Source organism: Panthera onca, chromosome C2, assembly GCF_046562875.1.
Source record: "Panthera onca isolate mPanOnc1 chromosome C2, mPanOnc1 haplotype 2, whole genome shotgun sequence".
NCBI classification, from domain to species: Eukaryota; Metazoa; Chordata; class Mammalia; order Carnivora; family Felidae; genus Panthera; species Panthera onca.
This window is the reverse complement of record NC_138347.1, coordinates 121627338-121652104: the sequence shown is the minus strand read 5'-3', so window position 1 is coordinate 121652104 and position 24767 is coordinate 121627338. Positions and strand designations below refer to the sequence as shown.

The window sequence follows — 24767 nt, the reverse complement described above, 5'->3', positions numbered from 1 at the left end:
TTAAACTTAAAAAAAAAGAAAGGTGAATGACCCTTTCTTTAGTCTCTCCTTCTTAAATGTTACAACTTTTCAATGTTTAGCATACATTTAACCACTACTTCCAGCACCATCACCACAGCCAATACACCCACCAGATGGCACACGGGCACTGCGTGCATGCCTAGTAAAAGAGTGAGAGGAAGAGAGCACATTTTATCTTACACCAACAGCCACTGAATGGCTAGAGTAGATCAAGGCAGCTGTGTGCAACCACGAGGATCAGAATTTACAAGGATTAGAATATACAAGCACTCTTAATCATCCTCATGAAGAAGCTCACAACCCCTTTAAGATGGTAACCTGCCCCAGACCATGTTAACAAATGAAATCATTTAAAATTCACAGTCAAGAGAGATATTATCCTGATTTTATAAAAGATGGCAATGACTACAGATGGACCTACAACTTAAAAGTTGCATTCTTAAATTTAAAACTTTAGGACACTTAAACTCAAAAAGACCAAAGACCACCCACGAATTAGAGTTTTTCAAAGCAGTTCTGTTCCCTAGCAAATTAAAAAGGGCATCAATGTATTCCATAATACAATACTGAAAATTGCAATGATCAATATTACTTTACCGATACGTTCCATTTGAGAGCTATTATCGAAGCTACATCTAAATCATATTTTGAAGAGCAAAAACATCTTAAAGTCAGACATCAATATCAACAATAATCCTTTAATCAAAATCTTATTCATTAAAACATTAAAAAAAAAAGATTTTGCAAATTTTTATAAATAAGTTCCCTGGGTCTACTTGACACACAGTAAGCACTCGGTTAGCAGTCTCTTCATTTTTCTGCCAGACAAACTGCCAAAAGAGTGACAAACTTTGCACCATAAGTGAGCAAAATGTCCAAAACAAAGGCCCCTACTGATGGTCTTTAGCTTCAGAGTCAAGATCCAAAAGTTTATTTGCAAACTACTTGCTTGAAACTTGGTAGAAAGAAGCAATGCTACCATTACAGGATAGGTTCCTGGATCCATCCACAAAAGTTAACTCGTAATATACTTGAAGCACAATATCCATACTATTTTATCTGCTCCTAAACAACGATGTAAAAGATTTTCTTTTTCGAAAAATGCAGGGATCAGGCAAATCTTCCCTCTGCCCTCCACCTCAGAAAAAAGGAGATTTCCAGGTTGCTGTTTCTAATTGCACACATATATGTAAGGCAGAAAGAATGTCTACACCAGTCACTCTCTGGGTATTCCAACTTGGAAAACAATGCAATAGGTAAGGCTCAGAATCCCCCAGGCCTCAGGTTTGTTCTAAAGAGTTCAAATATACAAGGCAAGAACCACAGATAACTCACTCTAGAAGTCTGCTTTCAGTGTATTGCTCTTAATTTGAAGGGTTAACAGTCTCAGAGATTTGTGTTGTTGTTGCTAATGCTGCTAAGTAATCTACTGCCATGCCTACACTTATAAGCACAAGTGATGCACATTTTTGATAACTACAATCTACAAATTTTGATAACTGTATCACATGTGGGGCCGTCAATATTTTTTTAGGGCTATTTCATCAAACTTACCTATTACTTTGGTCACAATTGTAAAAGTTCTTACTTTAGTCATACCTGTATAGTTTGTAAATCCATTTTAAACTCCTTAAGTTATTTTACTTACCCTACAGAGAAAAACACGCCTCAACTGCTACCTACTGCTATTCCTTACAAAAGCAAAATATATGAAGATCAATTTGAGAATTGATATAAGTATAATCTTAATTAAAACAATGATGTGAAAAGCTTCAAAATCTCTACATTCTGTCATCATTTGAAACAAAGAAAACCTTCAGGGACACCAACAGATCCCAGCTAAGAGCAAGGGAAATTTTTAATAATCTCCTTGAATGTTGATATCTTTTCCTGTCTTCTCTTTATACCAATTAAACATTCAGAACACCACTCAATATTTGCTCCTTACACAAATTCTGAACTGTGGTTCACAGAATTTTTTGGCTATTATCTATTCTTACACTGTAATTTTACAGTGTAGGGCATGGCAAAGTTTTACTAAGTGCCTAATTTGTGAAAGATCTGGTGCTCAGTCCTGGTTTTTCAAGAGCTAACTTTAAGAAATGCATCAAGTTGTAATGTGTATAAATGCACACTACACAATAGCACGGAACTTCTCTTTGTTACTTGCAAAGGGAAAGGTTTTTACTCATTATGAATTCCACAAATTCAAAAACTTTTTTTTTTTATTTTGACTGCTTTCATTACATGCATATTGCTTCCAAGCTCTTCCTTTGCTGCTTTTTTTTTTTTTTAAGCAAATAAACATTCTTCTCTGTCCATTAACAACCAATCTAAGCTTATTATCTTTCTTTTTAGAGGCTGATTTTAATTAAACTTAAAATGTTTCTCCCGCATTTCTTATTCAAAGATCTTTTTTGGAATAAGTCTCATGCTTCTCACTGAAGATAAAAGTCTCTCTCACTGTATGTAAATAATGTTTCATAATGAAATTTCATTTTGAGCCTCAGTACCTATTGTGCAATTACAAACTTTTGCAACCTAAGTATTCCTTATATATTTTATAATACTAAGTTTTTTTCCAAATATTCTTTAGCATTTAATGATGAATTTTTTCCATAACTTAAGTGCACTAAAGTTAACTTTCTCATATTTCCATTAATTACACATTAATTTTTTTAAGATTAAAAAAAGCCTCTCCAAAAGGTATGCTACTCAGAATATGTTACTCTACTGATTCTCAAATTCTAAGTATAAAAGAATAAATTTTAAATGACTAAGTTCTATTTATCCCCTGATTAAGTCAGATTTATGATCTCCCCTCCCCATTCCAGCTACTGTGAATTTTGAATAAAACAACCTCAATTGTAACAGAAGAAACATCTGTTGCTTTTTTCTTCATAAGGGCTTTCCTAACTGAAAGAAAGGCTCTCTGCCTGACCTCCTCTTCCACTCCCCCTTCCCACCCACACTAAGTTCCTTAAAACTCTTTAAGTAAATGTATTATTTAAAATTTTACTGTATCTACTTAAAATGTCATCATTTATCCAGAAACATTCACTTCCTTATTAAAATTCAAAAAATGAGTATGTTATATACATCAAAAAATAAGAGATGTGACTGGTAGAATATTAATTGTAACTGAAACGCAGACTTTCGAGAGGATACTTGAAGTGATCAACTCAATCAAGTTGTCACACATTCCGGGCTCACTCAGTATTGTTTAGGGTTAAGATTTTCTTCATATGGGATCTTGCATGCTATATTTTCTTTGCCAATCTAACGCTAACATAATGGCAGTCACTACCCCAAGAGGCAGACACCAAATGGTGCCACCCACACTCTCACACTGTGCCTCATAATAAACCATAAAGCAGTGGAATGCACCGGCCCCTTTATGAGCAAACAATGCCTGAGCTTCATTAGAATACAGCTGACATTTTCAAAGCACAAATACTTTTAAGAAAAAAGTACTAGGAAAGAAAGGAATGAAACAGCTATAAAAGCTGAAATATTTTTTTTTAAGTGTCAGGTTTATTTCAAAGATCCCGAGGAAGCATATTTTGCTGTTGACAATGTAAAAGTTTTCATAAATAAAAAAATGTAGAGTTAAGGTCAAAGCTTATTTTATTAACTACTGGAAAGAAATGAAAGTAAAAACTATCATTTGAATTGCAGTCACAAGTAATAACTATAAAGTACCTTCAGAATTATTCATTTCCTCAAATGCTTTCTTAGTTCTTGAACGAGGAAAAGTGAGCTCCAAAATTATTTTCACATTTTAATTGATTTATATAAGTAACTGAGTGATAAACTAAGCTTAATCTACCCCTCCCCCCCCCCACCCAACCCAACCCCCATACCCTGTAGTTTTCCTGTCTGCAACAAGCAAGGACGTCTTGAATTCAGCGTGCTCCTGGCTGTTTATCAACTTAATATTGCTGCTGTTGGAAGAATATAAAATAAACGCGGTAAAAACTCACCCAGCACTAAGAAACAAAATGATCTCTCTTACCTGGTCTAAAGAAGCATGCCTCTCACTGCAGTACCAACAACACTCTACAGTCTTTGTTACCATTCAGTGGAAACTTGAGACTGTGTCAGACATAAGCAATCGAGCGCAGAAAAGCTCAATTTAAAATACTCAATAAAACTAAAAAGATGCTCAAGAAAACTGTTTAGGTAACTGACTTTCAAAAGACATATGAGAACTGTCTAATGCAACAAAGATCATTCAAAAGAAACTGGAAGTGTAAGTCTAAAGACACAAAGGGGCTTTTTATGTGCAGAATCTTACTTTCTCATTAATTAAAGGTTGTTTTAAAAATATGCTTAAAATAAAAGTGGTAAAACGATAAAATGGCTAACTTCAAGCTAACATATTTTAAAATATCATTTGAACTTTAACTAGCTAAAAAATAAGATTAAACTTACTCACGAAATCTGCATAATTCGAACTGTGCATGTCAGGGTATTTGCTGGCTCCAAAGCAGTCACAAAGCAGGAGACCTTAATGCATCTTGAAAGCAGAGCAAAACCACCATAAGTATGGGGGGGGGGGGGGTAGGGAGGGGGTGAGGGGGCTGGGGAGGAGAGACTCTTGAAAAACTGGCTGGGGCTTTTCAACCTGTAATAACTGTCTAGCTCCTCTGGGAGGGAAAAAAAAAAAAAAAAAAAAAAGTCCTGGTCCTGCCCCCTGAGATAGGAGGCTATGTTTCAATGCCAAAATGAATGACAGGCCCATTTCTGATATCAACAAAGAGCAGCTTAGTTGTGCTCCATTTTTTTTCACTTTCCCACACAGTTAGAAGTTCCAAATTTTTCAGGTTAGTATCTTTATATCTAGGGTTAAGTACCTTTGTCCATTTTCTCAAGAGAACCCAATTATGTTGTCCTAGTTTTAAAAATGATTAATTAAAAATATATACCTAATCATCTTAACTCGGTTTTTCCTAGGCAGGAAGCTAAACAAAAGATGACCTCTGAAGTTCCTTTCTAAATCTACCCTTTGCAATATAAGATCACCGTATGACTATTAATATTAATAAGCTTTTTCTGCATCCTGACATGTGGGCACAAGGGGAAACTAAAAGTAGGTAACAAACATAGAAATAAAGTAACTGAGATAAAATTTTCAGTTAGCTAGATGTAAAAATCATTTACTAAAGTACATGTGTATGATTATACAAATTGAAATCAATAAACACTTTGAACAATGACATATATTTACTTAATGCCTATTATGAGCCAAGTACTACTTGGGGCTCTGAGGATATAGCAGTGAACACAACGGACAAAAGCCAAACAAAAATCCTTATCTTCAGTGAGCTTATTAGTTTATATTTCAGTTCCCTGAATGTACAACTCTCCTAGATAGACTAAGATAGCTCTCTGCTTCTTTGATTAGTTCCCATCTAATCTGAAATAGTCCCCTCTGAAAGTATGTCTTGACAACAGCTTCAGGAAGGGTAAGGATTCTGTGCTTTCTTCAGTGTTACATCCTTAGTGTCTGAAACACTGCCTATTAGACCTTCAAACAGATATACAGTAAATGAAATAGATCAAAAAGAGCTTTTCCTTAGTCCATCTCTGCAGACTATGCACCATGTATTATTACACTTACATGCACGAGGGTATTAATTAACTTGGGTTGCAATTACATAATAGCTTAAAACTGAAAACACAACCTATATGGCCCTGTACCTTTTCAGAGTCTAAAATCTGTTTTTGCGGGGCACCTGGGTGGCTCAGTTGGTTAAGCGTCAGACTTCGGCTCAGGTCATGATCTCGTGGTTCGTGGGTTGGAGCCCTGCGTCAGGCTCTGAGCTGACAGCTCAGTGCCGGGACCCTGCTTCAGATTCTGTGTCGCCCTCTCTCTCTCTGCCTCTCCCCCACTTGCTCGCTCTCACTCTCTCTCTCTCTCTCTCAAAAAGTTTAAAAGATAAATAAATAAAAATAATAATAAAATAAAACCTGTTTTTGCTATCAAATGTGAGGTCACTGTATTTGAGTAAAAGAATCATTCAAAAAATTCTATACACTAACTTTTTGTGGATTACCAGATTTTAGAGCAGTCTGAATAAAAAAAGAATCTTGGAAATTACAATAGCATCCCATCAGTTTTGTGTGTGTGGAAATAACTTTAAACTCTCCTTCTCATCATTCTTGATTGTCTTACTGTAAACCAGTGAGACACAGAAAATAAGTGTACACGTCTACCCTGTCAAATCAGCCAGAAGTCTTGTACATGTCACTCAAGGCCAGGATATTCAAGGGCTACATACCGTCACACCTATTCTGGTATAGTCTTAAAACAAAAGGAAATTAAACTTCTCAGCACTCAGATACGCTCATCATACTTCCAAATAGAGTATTCCTCCCTCCCTCTATCCCACCTCTAGAGATGGACGATGATTTAAAGTTCAAATATAAACTACCTGGAATATTCACATACTTAGCATGTGTTCTAACAATAAATCTAACAGCACCCCAAGGTCAGGAAGACATGCGATGACAGAGGTCAAGTCATGGGTGAGATAAGGTGGAGCCAAAGCAGGATTTCGTCAGGAATGGCTCCTGCAGAAGCGATTTTTCTTTTCCCTAACCATCACTCATTCTTTCCTTCAAGAAGTACTTATTAAGTACCTATTATTTATCAGGCACTGAGCTAGGCAACAAACTGATCTGCTCCCTAGAACCCCCATATCTACTTCATAGATGTGACCTTAAGCCTATTCCTATTCCTCCATGTTTCTTCTCCCTATTTGCCTTCATTGCCAGTGCCCCTTCTTTATCCAGCCCCCAGAACTTCACTTACACTGCCCTTTGATCTACTCCCAAGCCTTTAGGCAGGCAGCACGATTAGTAGCTTCTGTGTTCCCTTATGACTGTATCACACACTGGGGGGGAATAAGGAGTCTTCCTACCAGCATAAGAAAATGCATCTTGTGTGGGTCGTCTCAAACAATTTCTCCTTAATCTTACTTAGAAAATCCACTTAAGCATTGTATTATTTATAACTACTAAATATCTAGAAAACACCAAATGGGGGTAGGGATTCCTTCCCTCACGTTTATAAGCTAATTTATTCAGACTAGAGTTTGCTATGCTTATTGGTAACTTGACGAAATATCAACCACATTTTACAGATCCCTTTCTGATTCTATAAGCAGAAATGATACTATGATAGCACAATAATAGTTTTTATTTGCCTATTCCTGCTAAAATAACTACCTATCAGATCCATACTGTGAGGGAATGGAAATCACCTATGCTAATTTCTTATACTCAATCACCTTTTGAAATAAAATGTCTAATCTTCCTGATGAGAACTACATCTAATGCAAAGGGTTCCTGCTACCTCTTGCAGAGATAAGTGATAGTTGCTTAAAAACACCTTGCGGTAAAGTAACTTCACCTTCACTTGGTCCTCTTCCTCTTCCCACCTTTTAAATACAGATTTTTTTCAAGGACCTATTCTTGATGCTTGTTTCTTTAAGATTTACATTCCCTCTTTAAAGGGTATTAGCTATTTCTCTGGCTTTATCACCATTCTGTAGATGACAATGAAAATTTATACTTCTACCTCTAGGCTTTCCTATTCTGCTCTGCTCTAAACTCTTATTTATAACTGCCTACTGGACATCTCTGTCTCTATGTCCCACACTCTCAAGTCAATTTCTGCAGTAATGAACACCATGTCTACCTTCCCAAATCAGCTCATCCTCCTATGTTCCCCATTCTCATTAAAGGCATATTCATCCAAAATAGAAAGTGATTTTCTATTCTTGTCTCTTCCTCACCATTCAAATGCCCACATTGTTTCCAGTGTTTTTCCTAAACCACACATCATTTTCCTGGTTTAAAAATGAAAAGAAATAAGAAATACAACTGATGACCTCCTGATTACTCTATCAAAAATAGTGGTAGCCTTAAGCCACATGTGGCTATTTAAATTTAAATTGATTAAAGTTAAATAAAATGCAAAACTCAATTTGTCAGTTGCACTATACACATGTTGGGTCCTCAACAGCCACATGTGGCTAACGGCTTGCAGATACAGAACATTTCCATCATCATGGAAAGTTCTATTAAACATCTCTGGTCTAGACAATAACAGCAAACTACTTAAGACAGTAATCTAAATTTTCCTTGATTTGGCCCATTATCTTCTATCTTAGAAGGTATCAAACCTTATCTTCTACCTAAAACTTAACCACAACAAAAAACCAAACAACCTGATTCAAAAATGGACAAAGGACTTAAATAACCATTTTTCCAAAGAAAATATACAAATAGCCAATATGCACATGAAAAGATTTCAGTATCTCTAATCTTTAGGGAAATGCAAATTAAAATTATAATGAGGTATCACCTCATAAGCATTAGGATGGCTACTATCAAAACAACAGAAAATAAGTGTTGATGAGGATGTGCGGAAATTGGATTCTTTGAGCACTGTTGATGCAATGTAAAATGTACAGCTACTATGGAAATCAGAATGTTGACACCTCAAGAAATTAAAAACAGGATTACCATATGATTCCACTGGGTCAACTCCACCTCCCGGTATATAGTCAAAAGAATTGAAAGCAGGGCCTAATAGAGACATTTGTACTTCCATGTTCTTAGCAGCATTATTCATAATGGCTAAAACACAGAAGAACCCCATGTGTCCACTGATGCACGAATGATAAGCATAATGTAGTAAATACATACAATAGAATATTACTCAGCCTTAAAAAGGAAGAAAATTCGGGGTGCCTGGGTGGCTCAGTCTGTTAAGTATCCATCCTACTTCAGCTCAGGTCATGATCTTGCACTTCGCGAGTTCGAGCCCATTGGGCTCTCTGCTATCAGCATGGAGCCCACTTTGGGATTCTCTGACCCCCTCTCTCTCTGCCCCTCCCCACTTGTGCTCTTTGTCCCAAAATTAAATAAACATTAAAAAAAAAGGAAGAAAATTCTGAGACATGCTACAACACAGATGAACCTTAAGGACAGTACACTATGTCACATAGAGACATATTGTAGGATTCTACTTACATGACTACTTAGCATTGTCAAAATCATAGAGACATAAAGCAGAATTGTGGCTGTCAGGGGCTTAGGGAGGGGAGAATGGAGAGTTACTATTTAATGGGTAAAGAGTTCAGTTTTGCAAGATGAAAAATTATGGAAACGGATGGTATGATGGTGGCACAACACTATGAATGCATTCGGTACCACTGAATGGAATCTTTAAAAATGGCTAAGAGGATAAGTTTTATATTATGTCTATTTTACTCTAATAAAAACATTAAAAAAAAAAAAAAACAAGGGGCGCTGGGTGGCTCAGTTGGTCAAGTGACTCTTGATTTTGGCTTAAGTCATGATTTCACAGTTTGTGAGACTGAGCTCTGTGTTGGGCTTTGGCTCCACACTGTCAGCACGGAGGCTGCTTGGGATTCTCTCTCTCCCTCTCTCTCTGCCCCCCCCCCCCGACTTGTGTGCACACTCTCTCAAAATAAATAAGTATTTTTTAAAAATTAAAAAAAAAATGTAGGAACAGGAGCAGAGGGCATATGGGAAATCTGCACCTTCCCCTTAATTTTACTATGAACCTAAAACTTTGCTGATAAAATAAAGTCTACTTTTTAAAAAACACATACAACAGTCTTGTGAAAATGTCTTTTCTCCTCTGCTTTACTTCTTCAGTCCACCCACTCCTCTGCATCCATTAGTAGTTCCACCTCTATTATAAGAGCATCTTTTACTTCTTGAGTCTAACCCAACCTCCTACCTCTATATTCAACATTAAATACATTAAAATATCAAGACCAGGACAGCTAAGATCAATGTGTTATAAAAATAATTTTGGTACAATCTACATTATAATAACAAATTACATGACGATTCTGGTTTTTTTTTTAGTTTATTTATTTATTTTGAGAGAGAAAGAGAGAGAGTGAGCTGGGGAGGGGCAGAGAGAGAGAGAGAGAGAGAGAGAAAGAGAGAGGGAGAGAGGGAATCCTAAGCAGGCTCTACACTGTCAGTGCAGAGGCTGATGCGAGGTTCAAACATGATCATGACCTGAGCCTAAATTAAGTGTTAGACGCTGAATGAACTGAGCCACCCAGGTGCCCCAAATTACGTGATAAATTCTTGATGAGATGTAAAATTAAGTCAGTTCATTCAATCTATGCATATTTACTAACTGTTCACTAACTGTTACACCAGCCTTAAGCAGGGGATCTAAAAATACACTGGAGAAGGAAAAAATATAATCCTTAGCCTCAGGAAGTTACAGTTTAATGGAGGAAACACTATACACAAGCAAGCAAATATAAAAATGCCAACTACATCCATTACTAGGAAAGAAACTAGTGGTATCAGAGAGCTGGGAAGTGATATTCCACGTGTGTTCTTTAGACAAAGTGTTCTAGGAAGGTCTCTCTGAAGGAGGTGATATTTAAGCTGCAACCTGGAAGATGAGGAGGTGTCAACATGGTAAAATCAGGGAGAGGAGCATTTCAGGCAGCACAGAACCGTGAAAAGGCTCACATAACACCTATAATCTTAAAAGTAAACCAAATAAACTGAGGAAACCAAATAAAATCCACATGAGGGATTGGCTCTAGGAGAAAAGTAACTGACTAATTTTTATCTTTTGCACAAAATAGTAGAAGGAAACTATTTCTTATTTTCTTGTCTGAGGCTACAGCAAAGAACATGGGGAATGAATCAGGATTATGGATGCCATTCTGAGAAGTCTAAAAAGGAACACAAGGATTATCAGACCTCAACAAATATTCTCTAAACACATCATGAATGTACAATATTCCACTGTGCAGATGTGTCATATTTTATTTCCCTATAAGTGGATATTTACACAGTCTCTGTATTTTGCCATTATACATAATTATGTAGTAAACACTTCTACACTCAAATCTCTTACTTTTTATTTTATTTTTTTGTATTATTTTATTTTTATTTGAGAGAGAGAGACAGAGAGAGAGAGACAGAGAGACTGTGTGTGTGAGCAAGGGAGAGAGGCAGAAGAATAGAGGGAGAGAATCTTCAGCAGACTCCACACCCAGCATGGAGTCTGACATGGGGCTCGATCCCATGACCGTGAGATCACAACCTGAGCCAAGATTAAGAGTCAGACGCTCAACTGGCTGAGTCACCCAGGTGCCCCTCAAATCTTTAATTTTTTTCTAATGACAAACTCCCAGAAGGGTTTTTACTAGGTGAAAGCATATCAACTGTTTTCAGGAGTTTGATGTGTATTACCAATTTGCTTCTCGGAGGACTTATACTGACTGACACTCCTAACAGAAGTAGATATGAAGAATAAGAAATAGATAAGAAGATGAGAATAAATACAAGTAGACTAAGAAGTGGATAAGAAGAGGTGCCTGGGTGGCTCAGTCAATTAAACATCCAATTTTGGCTCAGGTCATGATATTGCAGTTCGTGACTTCAAGTCCCATGTCGGGCTCTGTGCTCACATCTTAGAGCCTGGAGCCTGCTTTGGATTCTGTGTCTCCCTCTCTCTCTCTCTCTGCCCCTCCCCTGTTTGTGCTCTGTCTCTCTCTCAAAAATAAATAAACATTAAAAAAAAAAACAAGTGGATATGATATGAAGATACCAATTTCCCACACTTTTGCCAACAAGGTCAAAATTTTAAAGAAACTTTTGTTAATTTCACAGAGGAAAAAAGATTTTTTTGAAATAACTTTTTACATGATGTTCAAAGTATTGCACATGCACATTGCAGAAAAACATAAAATACGTAATTAAAACACCCAGAAATAATTATAATTAATGTTTTACATACATATATCAAGTCTTTTCCTATGCTACGTATTTTTCTTTTTCTAAAAAAAGCAGGGGGAGTGATCATGCTATATCCATGCTGGTTTAAATTTTTTAATATAATAAATTATTTAGTTTGTAACATCTATAGAATACCATCATACAACAGTGTCACAATGCTCAACTAATTATCTAACTGCTTCCAATTTTTCATTCTCATCAGCAATGCTGTGGTAAATATTCTTTGCCAAAATCTTCCCACAGATCTTCTTTAATCAGGATAAATCCACAGAAGAGAAAATCTGAGCCAGACTTTGCCTATTTTGAAGATTTTTGATAGGCACTGAGCAAATTATCCTCCAGAGAGGTTGTATCACTCTGAGTCCCTAGACCATCCTCTACTACCCCAAGGTGGGTATTAACAACAACAAAACAGCAAAATCTTTGCTGAACTGACTGGCAAACATTGGCTTTTTTATTTAAATTTGCATTTTGGGGCGCCTGGGTAGCTCAGTCGGTTAAAGCCTCAGACTTTGGCTCAGGTCATGATCTCACAGTTCATGGGTTCGAGCCCCGCATCGGGCTCTGTGCTGACAGCTTGGAGACTGGAGCCTGCTTCTGATTCTGTGTCTCTTCCTCTCTCTGCCCCTCCCCTGCTCATGCTGTCTCTCTCTGTCTCTCAAAAATAAATAAATGTAAAAAAAAAAATTAAAAATAAAATAAAATAAATTTTCATTTTGATTACTGGTCCAGTTGAATACATGTTTATATTTTTATTATCCATTTACATTTCTTTTGTGAATTTTTCACACTGCTACTCTGTTTTTTTCTTATAATGCCAATATTTAATGTATTTATTTGTTTTATATGTAGTTATGTTTACTAAGCCTCTGCTGGTTTGTGAAGTTTCTCAAATCTGCCTTGGTTTTGATGGCCTTGACAGTTTTGAGATGTTAGCCAGGTATTTTGTACAATGCCACTCAATATGGGTTTGTCTGATTTTTTCTCATTGTTAGACTAGGGTTATGAGTTATAGGGAAGAAGATGTCATCACATCACATCAAGGGCACCTGCTATCAACATGACTTATGGCTGAGAAAGTGAACTTTGAGGATCAACTGGCTAGGGCTATTTTTCTAGGTGTCTCCACCATAAAGTTACTCTCCCACCTCCACCCTTTGTTCCCATAAACTACAATTTGGAAACACCACACTAAGTGCAGCCCATATTCAAGGCAGGGTTGGAGAGTTTAAGCTCTACCTCCTTGAGGGAGAAGTGTCTCAATCAGTGTCTAAGTAAATTATTTGGAATTCTGTATAGAGACTTGTCTCTTCTCCCTCACTTATTTATTCAATCACTATTTATATGAGTATGTACTCATGTATTTTTATTTTTTTAATGTTTATTTATTTTTTGGACGGGGGAGGAACAGAGAGAGAGAGAGACAGAGACAGAGACAGAGGATCTGAAGCAGGCTCTGTGCTGACAGCAGAGAGCCCAGTGTGGGGCTCAAACTCATGAACCATGAGATCATGACCTGAGTGGAAGTTGGACACTTAACTGATGGAGCCACCCAGGCGCCCCTCACGTATTTTTATTTCATACCTCAGGTTAAAAAACAACATCGCCCTATTTATTTTGCTGCTCAAATTGCTCCAGTTTTTGGCCACTGGGAACTTTTTCAAGTTGGCTCCTGTGTCGCTCTGCAGGATCCACTTTTTTTGGTAGCACTTCCTTACTTTCTGGTATGATAAGGCACTCCAGCTTCATCTTGTGTATTTCCTGCCCCAAACCTACATTAGCTATTTTTCTATTTTATTTTTATTTTTTAAAATTTTATTTTAGAGAGAGAGTGAGAGAGTGCGAGTGGGGGAGAAGCAGAGCAAGAGGGAGAGAATCTCAAGCAGGCTCCAGGTAGCACAGAGCCCAACTCGGGGCTTGATCCCATGAGACTTGAGATAATGACCTGAGCTGATATCAAGAGCTGGACACTTAACTGATTGAGCCACCCAGGTGCCCCTACATTAGCTATTTTTCTAAGGAGTCTTAGAGAATAGTATTAGAAACCAAAATCTGGGGGTCCCTAGGTGGCTCAGTCGGTTAAGTGTCTGACTTTGGCTCAGGTCATGATCTCACGGATCGTGAGTTCGAGGCCTGTGTCGGGCTCTGTGCTGACAGCTCAGAGCCTGGAGCTTGCTTCAGATTCTGTGTCTCCCTCTGTCTCTGACCCTCCCCTGTTCATGCTCTGTCTCTGTCTCAAAAATAAATAAATGTTAAAAAAAAAAAAAAAAGAAAAACAATTGCTTTTTCTGTATATCACAGCAATAATAATAACTTAAATATCACTTGGTATTTCCTTCATCTGCTAATACAAATATTCCAGACCTTACAAAGTCTCCAACAGCCCACACGGAATTCTGTGAGCCTCTAGAGCAGTGATCCCCAGGCCTGGCTGCATATTAGAATCGATTAGGAAACTTACATCCAAGTCACACCTCAAAGCAACTCCATCTGAATCACTGAGGGCAGGACTAAGGCATAAATATGGCTCTAAAGGAATCAGATGATTTTAGTGTGTATCGAAGCTAAGAAACACCACTTTAGTCTTTTACGTGGCTTCATTAAAAGCTCATTCCTAGTAAGTATTGCTGAGTAATGCTGCCTCCACTAGGAACAGATCACCTCCCCCTTCCTCTGTGGAAACACTGGTAGTCTATGAGATGCCAAAGTTTCAAGTTTTGCCTTTTCTGAAATAAGGAAGAATATTTTGCTCCCTTACTATATTATGTTACCCTATAAGGGATACACATAGACAGTACTGCTAGTGAGTTAATAAGATCACTCTCATTAAATTATATTTTAAAAGCTAATTGTTTTGTTGTTTCATAAAAATTTACACCTACCCTATTCTCTTAAGAGTCACACATGACTTGAATAGGTCTGGCCATAAGACAAACTCTACTACCATTATGCAGTATTAAGAATTATTTCTTGGGCACCTGGGTGGCTCAGTTAGTTAAGCATCTGTCTCTTGATTTCAGCTCAGGTCATGATCTCACAGTTCATGAGTTCGAGCCCCGCATCGGGCTCTTGTGATGACAGTGCAGAACCTGCTTGGCATTTTGTCTCCCTCTCTCTCTGTACCTCCCCACCTTCTCTCTCTCAAGAATTAATTAATTAACTAGTTAATTAAAAAAAGAATTATTTTCCCTTTCTAAAGACCAACATTTTTCTTGAAGGTTCAACCTCTTTCTTCCCTTGACGCACACTGAACATAATCACAGCAATACTAGAACCTAAACCTAGCTCAACTTCTGACTGACTGCCTCAATCCCATAAACAAATGGCCTAACAAAAGAAGTGTGCCCATTTCCAGGCATAGGTACTATTCACTTCAATCTCCACTGTTCTTTTATATGAAATGTCTGGCATTAAAACTGTAACACACCTACAATAGGGGGAGGAAAAACAATTGCAAGAGATCAATCAATCAATTGAAACAGACTTATATATGACCCAGATTTTAGAAACATAAGACAAGGGCTTTAAAATAACTATTTCAACTTTCTCATTATTAGACTGGACAAAAATTTCTTCCTCTCTTTAATCTTTAATCACTTTAAGAGATAACTGAGAATATAAACCAAAACATTGACAATGCATTATAGGATTGTAATAATGTAAAAACAAAATGTATGCTAACAATGCACAAAAGATAAGAGAGTAGAAAAGGAAGTATACATGGTATGGTAACATTCTTTGAAAGTAGACTGTGACAGGGGCGCCTGGGTGGCTTAACTGGATGGTTAAGCATCCAATTTTTGACTTGAGCTCAGGTCATGATCTCACAATTTGTGGGTTCAAGCCCTGCATCGGGCTCCACACTGACAGCAGAGAGCCCACTTCGGATCCTCTGTCTCCCTCTCTCTCTGCCCCTCCCTTGCTTATTCTCTCTTGCTCTCAAAATAAATAAATAAAACTTAAAAAAAATTTTTTTAAAGAAAGAGACTGTGATAACTTAAAGATGTACTCTGTAAACCTTAGTGCAAACACTAAAAAAAAAAATTAAAACGAGATATAACAAATTAGCAAAGTAGAAAGTAGAAATAAAATGGAATCACAATAAAAATACCTAATTTATCCAAAATAAATAAAGGGGGGAAAAAAGGAAAGGAATGGAGAACAGAAAGGACGTACACGAAGAAAAAAAAAAACTAGCAATATGGCAGATTTATTTATTTTTTTTTAATATGAAATTTATTGTTAGCAATATGGCAGATTTAAATCCAACTTCTCAATAATTACATTGAATATAACTTATCTAGAGACCCTAATTAAAATTCATAGATTCCCAGAACAAGCACTGTTACCAGCGATAAACACGGGTATTACATAATGATATGAGAAAACAGCACAAAAAACCCAAAATAACATATAACAATCCTGACTGTGCATGTACCCAACAACAGAGTTTCAAAATATATGTAAGAAAGTGACAACTCAAGGAAGAAATAGAAAAGGCACCATTAAAACTGGAGACCAACATTGCTCTCTCAGTAATCAACAGAACAAGTGAACACAAAATAAAGATATAGAGATTCTGGGGGCACCTAGGCAGTTCAGTCAGTTAGGTGTCTGCTTTGGCTCAGGTCATGACCTTGGAGTTCATGGGTTCGAGCCCCATGCTTGGCTCTGTGCTGGCAGCTCGGAACCTGGAGCTTGCTTTCAGATGCTGTGTCTCCCTCTCTCTCTGCCCCTCTCCTGCTTGCACTCTGTCTCTCTCAAAAAATAAACATTTTTTTTAATTTTAAAAAAAGATATGGAAAATCTGAGAAACACTAGCAATCAAGCTGGCATCATTAATATTTATAGAACACTCCATTCAACATCTGCAAAATCCACAATCTTTTCAGTACACTTGGAACATTAACTGAGATACGCCATATGACAGATCTTGAAGCAAACTTCAAAACTGTAAAACAAAGGATGGTCTCTGATCACAAAAGAATTAAATTAGAAATCAATAACAAAGATTTCTGGAAAATTCCCAATTAAACAACACATTTCCAAATTCATTGAAGGATACCAACTACCAGAGCTCACTCAAAAAGAAAAAACAAACAAACAAACAAACGAAACCCCCAAAACCCAAAAAACAGACAACCTGAATAGCCCCATACCTATTACAGAAATTTAATTCCCAGTTTAAAACTTCACCACAAAGAAAACTCTAGGCCCAAAGGTCTTCAATGGCAATTTCTACCAAACATTTATGGAAAAACTAATCTAATATTATACAAACTCTTCCAGAAAACAGAGGGGTAGAAAACATTTTCCAACTCATTTGATAAGGCCAGCACTAACCAGATACAAAACCAAACAAATAAATTACAAGAAATTCCAAACCAATATCCTTCTTGAACACAGTTGCAAAAAACCAGTTAATTAAGCCTTAAAAAGGAAGGAAATTCTGATACATGCTATAATTAGATGAACCTTGAAAATATTATGCTAAGTACAATAAGCCAAAGAACAAATAATATATATCTCCACTTACATAAGTTACCTAGAATAATCAAATTCATAAAGACAAAAAATGAGACCCAATGGTTACTAGCGGCCAGAAAAGGGGGAATAGGGAATTATTATTTCATTGGTATGGAGTTTCTGTTTGGGATGATGAGAAAAATGGTGATGGATAGCGGTGATAGTTGTACAACAATGTGAACGTACTTAAAGCCACCAAATTATAAACGTGAAGATAGGGGCACCTGGGTGGCTCAGTCCGTTAAACGTTTGACTCTTGATTTCAACTCAGGTCATGATGTCACAGTTTGTGAGACTGAACCCTGCATCAAGATGCTATTCAGCATTGAGCCTGCTTGGGATTCTCTCTCTCCCTCTCTCCTGGCCTCTCCCCCGCTCACATATTCCCACATATGTGCTCTCTCTCTCTCCCTCTTTCAAAATAAATAAATAAAGTTCAAAAAGAAAATGGTTGAAATAGTAAATTTTATGTTATGTATATTTGACCACTATAAAAAAGATCCTTAACAAATTGTTAGCAAATGATACAGCAATAGATAAAAAAGGATATTACATTATGAGCACATGGTGCCTATCCAAGGAATGCTGGCTGGCACAGACACTCCAAATCTATTTTAAAAAGCTAGCAAAAGTAATAAATTTTAGTAAACTAGTGAGTTTAGCAAGGTTGCAGGGCTCATTATATACAACATACAAAAAAACAGAAACGAGTAAACTTTACTGCATGTAGTTACCTCAATAAACCTGACTTAAAAAAAACAAAGCAACAGAGTGGTGCCTGGGTGGCTCAGATGGTTAAGCATCAACAGTGTAAATGTACTTAAAGCCACCAAATGACACATTTGAAAATGACTGAAATATGGGTGCCTGGGTGGCTGAGTTGGTTAAGCATCAGACTCTTGATTGTGGCCCAGGTCAATAGCTTGAGGTTGTGAGATCAAGCCCCACGCCAGGCTGGGTGTGGAGCCTGCTTAAGATTCTGTCCCTCCTCCTTCCTCTGTCCCTCCCCGCTACTTGTGCATGAATGCGCAGGCAATCTCTCAAAAAACCAAAAACCAAAACAGAAAACCAAATAAATAATAATGGTGCCGGTGAACCTTCTTATCTTGTTTCTATTTTAAATGGGAATTCTTTTTCTAATGGAAATGTTTTTAACATGATATTGGCTAATTAACTTGAAGATGGACTTTTAGGTGACTCAGTTGGCTAGGTGTCCCACTCTTGATTTCAGCTCAGGTCATGATCTCACAGTTTGTGAGTTAGTGCCCCCAGCTGGGCTCTGCCCTGCCGATGTGGAGCCTGCTTGGGATTCTCTCTCTCTGCCCCTCCACTGCTCTCTCTCAAAATAAATAAACTTAAAAAAAAAAAAAAAGATGGACTTTTAGAAAATATATAGTTTAATCTTTTAATTCCTACTTCATCGAGATTTTTTAAAAAGTGACCCAATTTTTAAAACTGTAGCCCGTAAAGTATTTCAGACAAAAATATGGCTCCCATTTATCTACTTATATAAATGTATTATTGGTAATTTCTTATCATACTTTCTTGAAACAAATTCTATCTGGTTCATGCTACATAGTTCTCTTATGATAATGTCAATTTTATTTGCTAATAATTTGGTTGTTTGCTTTAATAGTTGTGTGATTGGTTTGTTACTTTCTGTACTGTTACATTTTATTATGTGAGTTAAATTAGTTTTTCATGCAATGGAAGCCTTTGGTTTTATAGTCTGCACGTTTTATCACCTGAATTATATATTCACAGCAACAGGAAAAAAGCTTACCCATTAACACTGTGAGAAGAGTCTTTTTAAAAGTGATTTTGAGGCAGGGGGGCGGGGAACCTGGGTGGCTCAGTCGGTTGGGCGTCTAACTCTTGATTTTGGTTCAGGTTGTGATCCCAGGTCTGTGAGATCAAGCCCTGTGTCAGGGTCCTTGCTGAGCATACAGCCTGCTTAAGACTCACTCTCTCTCTCTCTCTCTCTCTCTCTCTCTCTCTCTCTCTCTCCCCCTCTCTCCCCTGCTTGCATGCTCTTTCTCTCTCTCTAAAAAAAAATGAGTTTTGGGGATAATAATATTTATTATTTCTTCCAACATATTAGAATTCAATTTTTCTACTTTTTAAAATAATCAATTTTGGGGGCGCCTGGCTGGGTGAGTCAATACAACATGTGACTCTTGATCTCGGGTTCAAGCCCCATGTTGATGGTGTAGAGTTTACTGAAAAATAATAATAAAACAGACTTTTTAAAAAGTCTATTTATTTATTTTGAGAGAGAGAGAGAGAGAGAGAGAGAGAGAGAATGAGTGGGGGGAGGGGCAGAGAGAGAGAGAGAATCTCAAGCAGGCTCTGTTGCTGTCAGTGCAGAGTCCAATGCAGGGCTCAAACTAATGAACTATGAGATCATGACCTGGGCGGAAATCAGGAGTCGGACACTTAACTGACCATCCAGGCTCCCCAAACAGACTTTAAAAAAATAGATTAGAGGTATGTAAATGGCTCAGTCAGCTAAATGTCCGACTCTTAGCTTCAGCTCAGGTCATGACACCAGTTTGTGGCTTTGAGTCCTGTGTCAGGCTCCAGGCTGACAGTGCAGAGCCTGCTTGGGATTCTCTCTCCCCCTCTCTCTCTGCCCCTCACCCTTCCTTTCAAAATAAACAAACTTTAATGTTAACATATTCAATTTTGATCATTTATATTTCCCCCAAATAATTTCTTTCATCAGTATTTTCAAATTTTTAACATAATTGCTATATGGTAATTTGATAATTTTTAAAAATTCTATATAAAGATTCCTCTAATATTCTAACATTACGCTAAATGACTTCCTAGAGTTTGTTTATTACCAGGCCAATTTACCTGGATTTTTGTTTTACCACTTTTCTATCTTCTGATTTTGCTCAATTTTGTCTTTACATTTATATATTCCTCCTCTTGCTAACCTTTGTTTAACTTTGGGAGGTGAATTCATTGTTTCATTCCATTTTATTATTTTTTTTGAAGTTTATTTTTCTAGTAATCCCTACACCAATGGGAGGCTTGAATTTGCCACCCTGAGATCAAGAGTTGCATGCTCTTCCAACTGAGCCAGCCAGGTGCCCCTCATTCCATCTAAAATTTTTTAAATTTTATTTTGAAGAGAGAGAGAGAAAGCATGAGTGGGGGAGAGGGACAGCGGGGGAGAGAGAGAGGGAGAGAGAGAATCTTAAGCAGGCTCCACGTTCAACATGGAGCCCTACATGGGGGTGGATTTCATGACCCTGGGATCATGACCTGAGCTAAAATCAAAGAGTTACATGCTCAACCAACTGGGCTACCGAGGCACCCCTCCCTTTATTCCATTTTAAAATAATAAAAGCACATAAACAGCTTTGGCTGCATCCCATATATATGTGTATAGGTATGTATAAATAAAATTATAATTTCCTCTTATTTTTAATAGTTGTTGCAGTTTAGGTTTCTGCTTTGATTTAATAGCTTTTTGGAGAAAGAACTGACAAGTGGGCTTCATTCATTAATTTCAAGTTTATTGCACTGTGTCCAGATACAATGGTCTATCACACTTCTGCTCAATAAGCTACATTGATATTTTTGTTTTCTAGTATGACAACTGTCTGTAAATACTCTATGAATGCTTGAGGAGAGGGGTTATTCTCTGTTTCTAATGTACTCAGTTTCAGAGTTGAATTAATGTGAGGAAGGTTTTCATTTAGGGCAGTGGCAGAGATGGGAAATTGGTTATATATGGGAAATTAATCACATAAGTAAACACCTAAAGGATAATGGAAGACAGGACTTCTCGAAGACTGTTTAGCTTGAAAGTAACTACCAAACTGTCTTCCAAAGTGCCTGCATCATTTTGCATTTTCTGTAACAATAAATGAGAGTCCCTTTTGCTCCACATACTTATCAACAATTTGGCATTGTCATCTTGTTGGATTTTAGCCATTCTAAAAGGAGTATAGTGCTATTTCACTGTTGTTTTGACTTGCAATTCCTTATCGACAAATAATACTGAGTATCTTTTCATATTCTTCTGTATACATCCTTTGGTGAGGTGTCTCCCCACTTTTCAATTCAGTTGTTTGTTTTCTTATTGTTGTTGAATACAATTCTTGTTATTATTCTTTTCATATTTTGGATACCTATTTAGGTAGTCAAGAATTTCTTACCCAAAGAGAAGTCTGGCTTTTGTCCTTAGTTCCTGGGAGGTAATCTCTAAACTCTTAAAACGTCTTGCCTGATAAAAGTGTTTAAAAATATGATAAAGGGTGGAGGCTTTGAGTCATATCAACAATGAGACTTAGACTGGGGGTGTTTGAGTCACATCAACTAACCTACTGAGGGACTGGAGACAAATGAGTCACATGAACTGCTAGTCAGGTTTAGGTGATTGAACCCCAAAAAAGACTCCAGACACCAAAGCTCATGTGAGTTTTTCTGGTTGGCAATACTCTGTGCAAAGCTGTCAAGCATCAATATTGGTAAAGTAACATTGTCCATGTCTCCATGGGAAGAAGACAACTGGAGGCTCCACATTGGTACTTTTCTGGACTTTGGCCTATGTGCCTTTTCACTTGACTGGTTATTTTTTCCATTTGGGAGAGAGAGAGAGAGAGAGAGAGAGAGAGAGAGAGAGAGGAGAGGGGCAGAAGGAGAGAGAGAGAATCTCCAAGCTGAGCATGGCACCTGACACAGGACTCAATCTCATGATCCTGCGATCATGACCTGAACCAAAATCAAGAGTTGGACACTCAACAAACTAAGCCACCCAGGTGCCCCATTCACTTGAATGATTTTAATTTGCATCCTTTAGCTGTAATAAGCCATAACCATGAGTAAAATATCTTTCAATGAATTCTGTGAGTCCTTCTGAACCTACCAAACCTGAAGGTAATTTACAAGACCCTTGAACTTGCAACTGATGTCAGAAGTAAGGGTAGCCTTTTGTGCACTGCTCCCTAACTTTGCAACTGGCTGACTTTGTAAAGTCCTTCATCAGATATGTTTTGCTGTTGTATCTAAAAAGGTGTTGCCAAACCCAAAGTCACCTAGATTTTCTACTTTTCTTCTAGAAGCTTTATCTTTTTAGGTTTTACATTTAAGTCTATTAATCATGTCCAGTTAATTTTTGTGAAAGGTGTAAGATCTATTTATAGGTTCATTTTTTTTGCATGTAAACTTCAATTGCTCCTGCCTCATTTACTGAAAAGACTCTCCTTTCTCCACTGAATTGCCCTTCCTCCTTTGTCAAAGATCAGTCAACTATATTTCTGGGCTCTATATTCTGCTTCGTTGATCTAAATATCTTTCTTTCACTTATACTACACTGTCTTGATTACTGTAGCTTTATAGTAAGCATCAAAATCAGGTCATGTAAATCTTGGATATTGTTTTTTTGACCCAACTTGAGTCTCTGTCTTCTAAATGTATATGTTAATGTATTCATTTTTATTCTCATTGATGATAAGGTGGTCTTACATTCTATCACTCTATTATTCTTGAACCTCTTTAATATTATCTCCTTTATTTTCTGCCCTTTGCTAATAGGCAAATGTGTAGACATTTTCCTTTTCCTAATAACACCAGAAATATTGTTCCATTGTCTTTTGCTATTTAATAGTGAACAGAAACTCTTTGATTAGTTTTATTTAGAGCTTTTGTAGCAGTCTCCTTTTCACCTTTTGCCTGGATGCTTACAGCGTATCTTTTAATCCTCAAAATTTTCAACCTGATATATCTCGTATGCATATATCAGTGAAATCCTTCAAATTATAAACTTGGGCTTTTTTAAGTTCAAGGATGTTGTCGTCTATTTCACCTTTGATTATTGCTTCTCTTCTATTTATTATTCTTTTATTCAGGAATACTATTCATCTACACATTGAGTCTTTATTCTTTGTACCTGTCATTTTCATCTTTTTTTTTAATGTTTATTTATTTTTGAGAGAGAGGGAGAGAGAGCATGAGTAGGGGAGGAGCAGAGAGGGAGACAGAGGATCTGAAGCAGGCTCTGAGCTGCCAGCAGAGAGCCTGATGAGGGGCTTGAACTCACAAGCCATAAGATCAATACCTGAACCAAAGTTGAATGCTCAACCAAGCCACCCAGGCTCCCCTTTGTCATTTTCAACTTTTTGATCCTTTTCTACTGCTGCATTTGAGAAGACATCCTCCAACTTCTCTTCCACATCACTGACTTGATTTTCACACTATCTTTTGACCCCTTCATTGTGAATTTTAAAAGTATACTGAATTTCAGTATTTTTATGAGTTTTGTTGAGTCTTGAAGAAATTTTAAAACACAGAAAAATACCAAGAATGATTCAAGAAATTTGTCATCATCCTTATTTCCTCTAGCTCAAGAGCCCTGGAGTCAGTCTATATGGAATCAAATATGAGACCTCCCTCTTACTAGTTGTAGGATCTTGGGGAAGTAATTTAAACTATTTATTTAAATTTTCTTGAGAATACTCATTTAATTAGATTTAATTAACTAATTCATGAGCAGTTTTAATACAGTATTTTATACTCAATAAATATTTAGGTATTATTACTATAATCTTTGCTGATATCTTGACTGGTTCCCTTCTATGTCAATCTGTTGTCTTTAACATTCCATTTCAGATTCATTAAATAACTTTGAGAAGAAAACAAATACCACCTAATATCTTGTTTTTTCCAAGTACAATTTTGCTCTGTGTGTCAAGTATAAGATTTATTTATTTTGCAGTTTCTTAATAAGCCCATGATGGCTTTAAAAAAAAAATCAATTATTTGAAGGTTGGTCAAACTATCCAGGTTTGGTGTTTGCTAAGAAAAAAGTTAGATAAATTCTAGTTAGTTTCTCCCCTTTACTATCCACTTCAGTATTATTTGACTTTTAACTCTCAGTTCTTTATCTGGAGAAAAGATTGATTCATACAACTCAGTCAACTATCTGGTGACATGCAGTCATATACTATTGTGGCTCTCATCTATTTTGGAAATTAAGGATTCTTTGAGGATCCATCAGAATCATATATTTTCTCTCCAGCACAAAGAATTTTGTTTACCAGTTTAGTCTGTCATGCCTTGAAGTCAATATGTGGATCCTAGGTTAAGGATCCCTTGACTTACCATTTGCTCTGATGAACTAAGGAAGGCTCTCCTGATCCTGTTGCCTGGTTATGTGGTGTATACAATTAGCAGTTTAATCCCAGATACTTTGAAACAGGACATAGTTCTTCCCTAATCAAAAGCAGAGCTTGGAGGGGCGCCTGGGTGGCTCAGCCGGTTGAGCAACTGACTTCGGCTCAGGTCATGATCTTATGGTTCATGAGTTTGAGCCCATCATGGGGTTCTGTGCTGACAGCTCAGCGCCTGGAGCCTGCTTCAGATTCTGTGTTTCCCTCTCTCTCTGC

General features: G+C 37.0%; 1 protein-coding gene across 6 annotated transcripts in view; it reads right to left on the bottom strand.

Annotated features, from left to right (window-relative positions):
- TFDP2 (transcription factor Dp-2) overlaps positions 1 to 24767 on the bottom strand; it is a 188741-nt gene that overhangs the window by 74155 nt on the left and 89819 nt on the right. The window contains exons 5-6 of one of the 6 annotated variants that reach the window (XM_078432283.2): positions 4460 to 4540; positions 3885 to 3965 (exon numbers count right to left, since the gene is read on the bottom strand). The exons of 3 other annotated variants lie outside the window; for them this stretch is intronic. In XM_078432283.2, the coding sequence (XP_078288409.1) occupies positions 3885 to 3965; positions 4460 to 4540 (162 nt within the window). Of the gene's footprint in view, positions 1 to 3884; positions 3966 to 4036; positions 4042 to 4455; positions 4541 to 24767 lie in introns of those variants that run through there. 2 more of the 6 variants (XM_078432282.2, XM_060638835.3) reach the window with 2 other exon arrangements.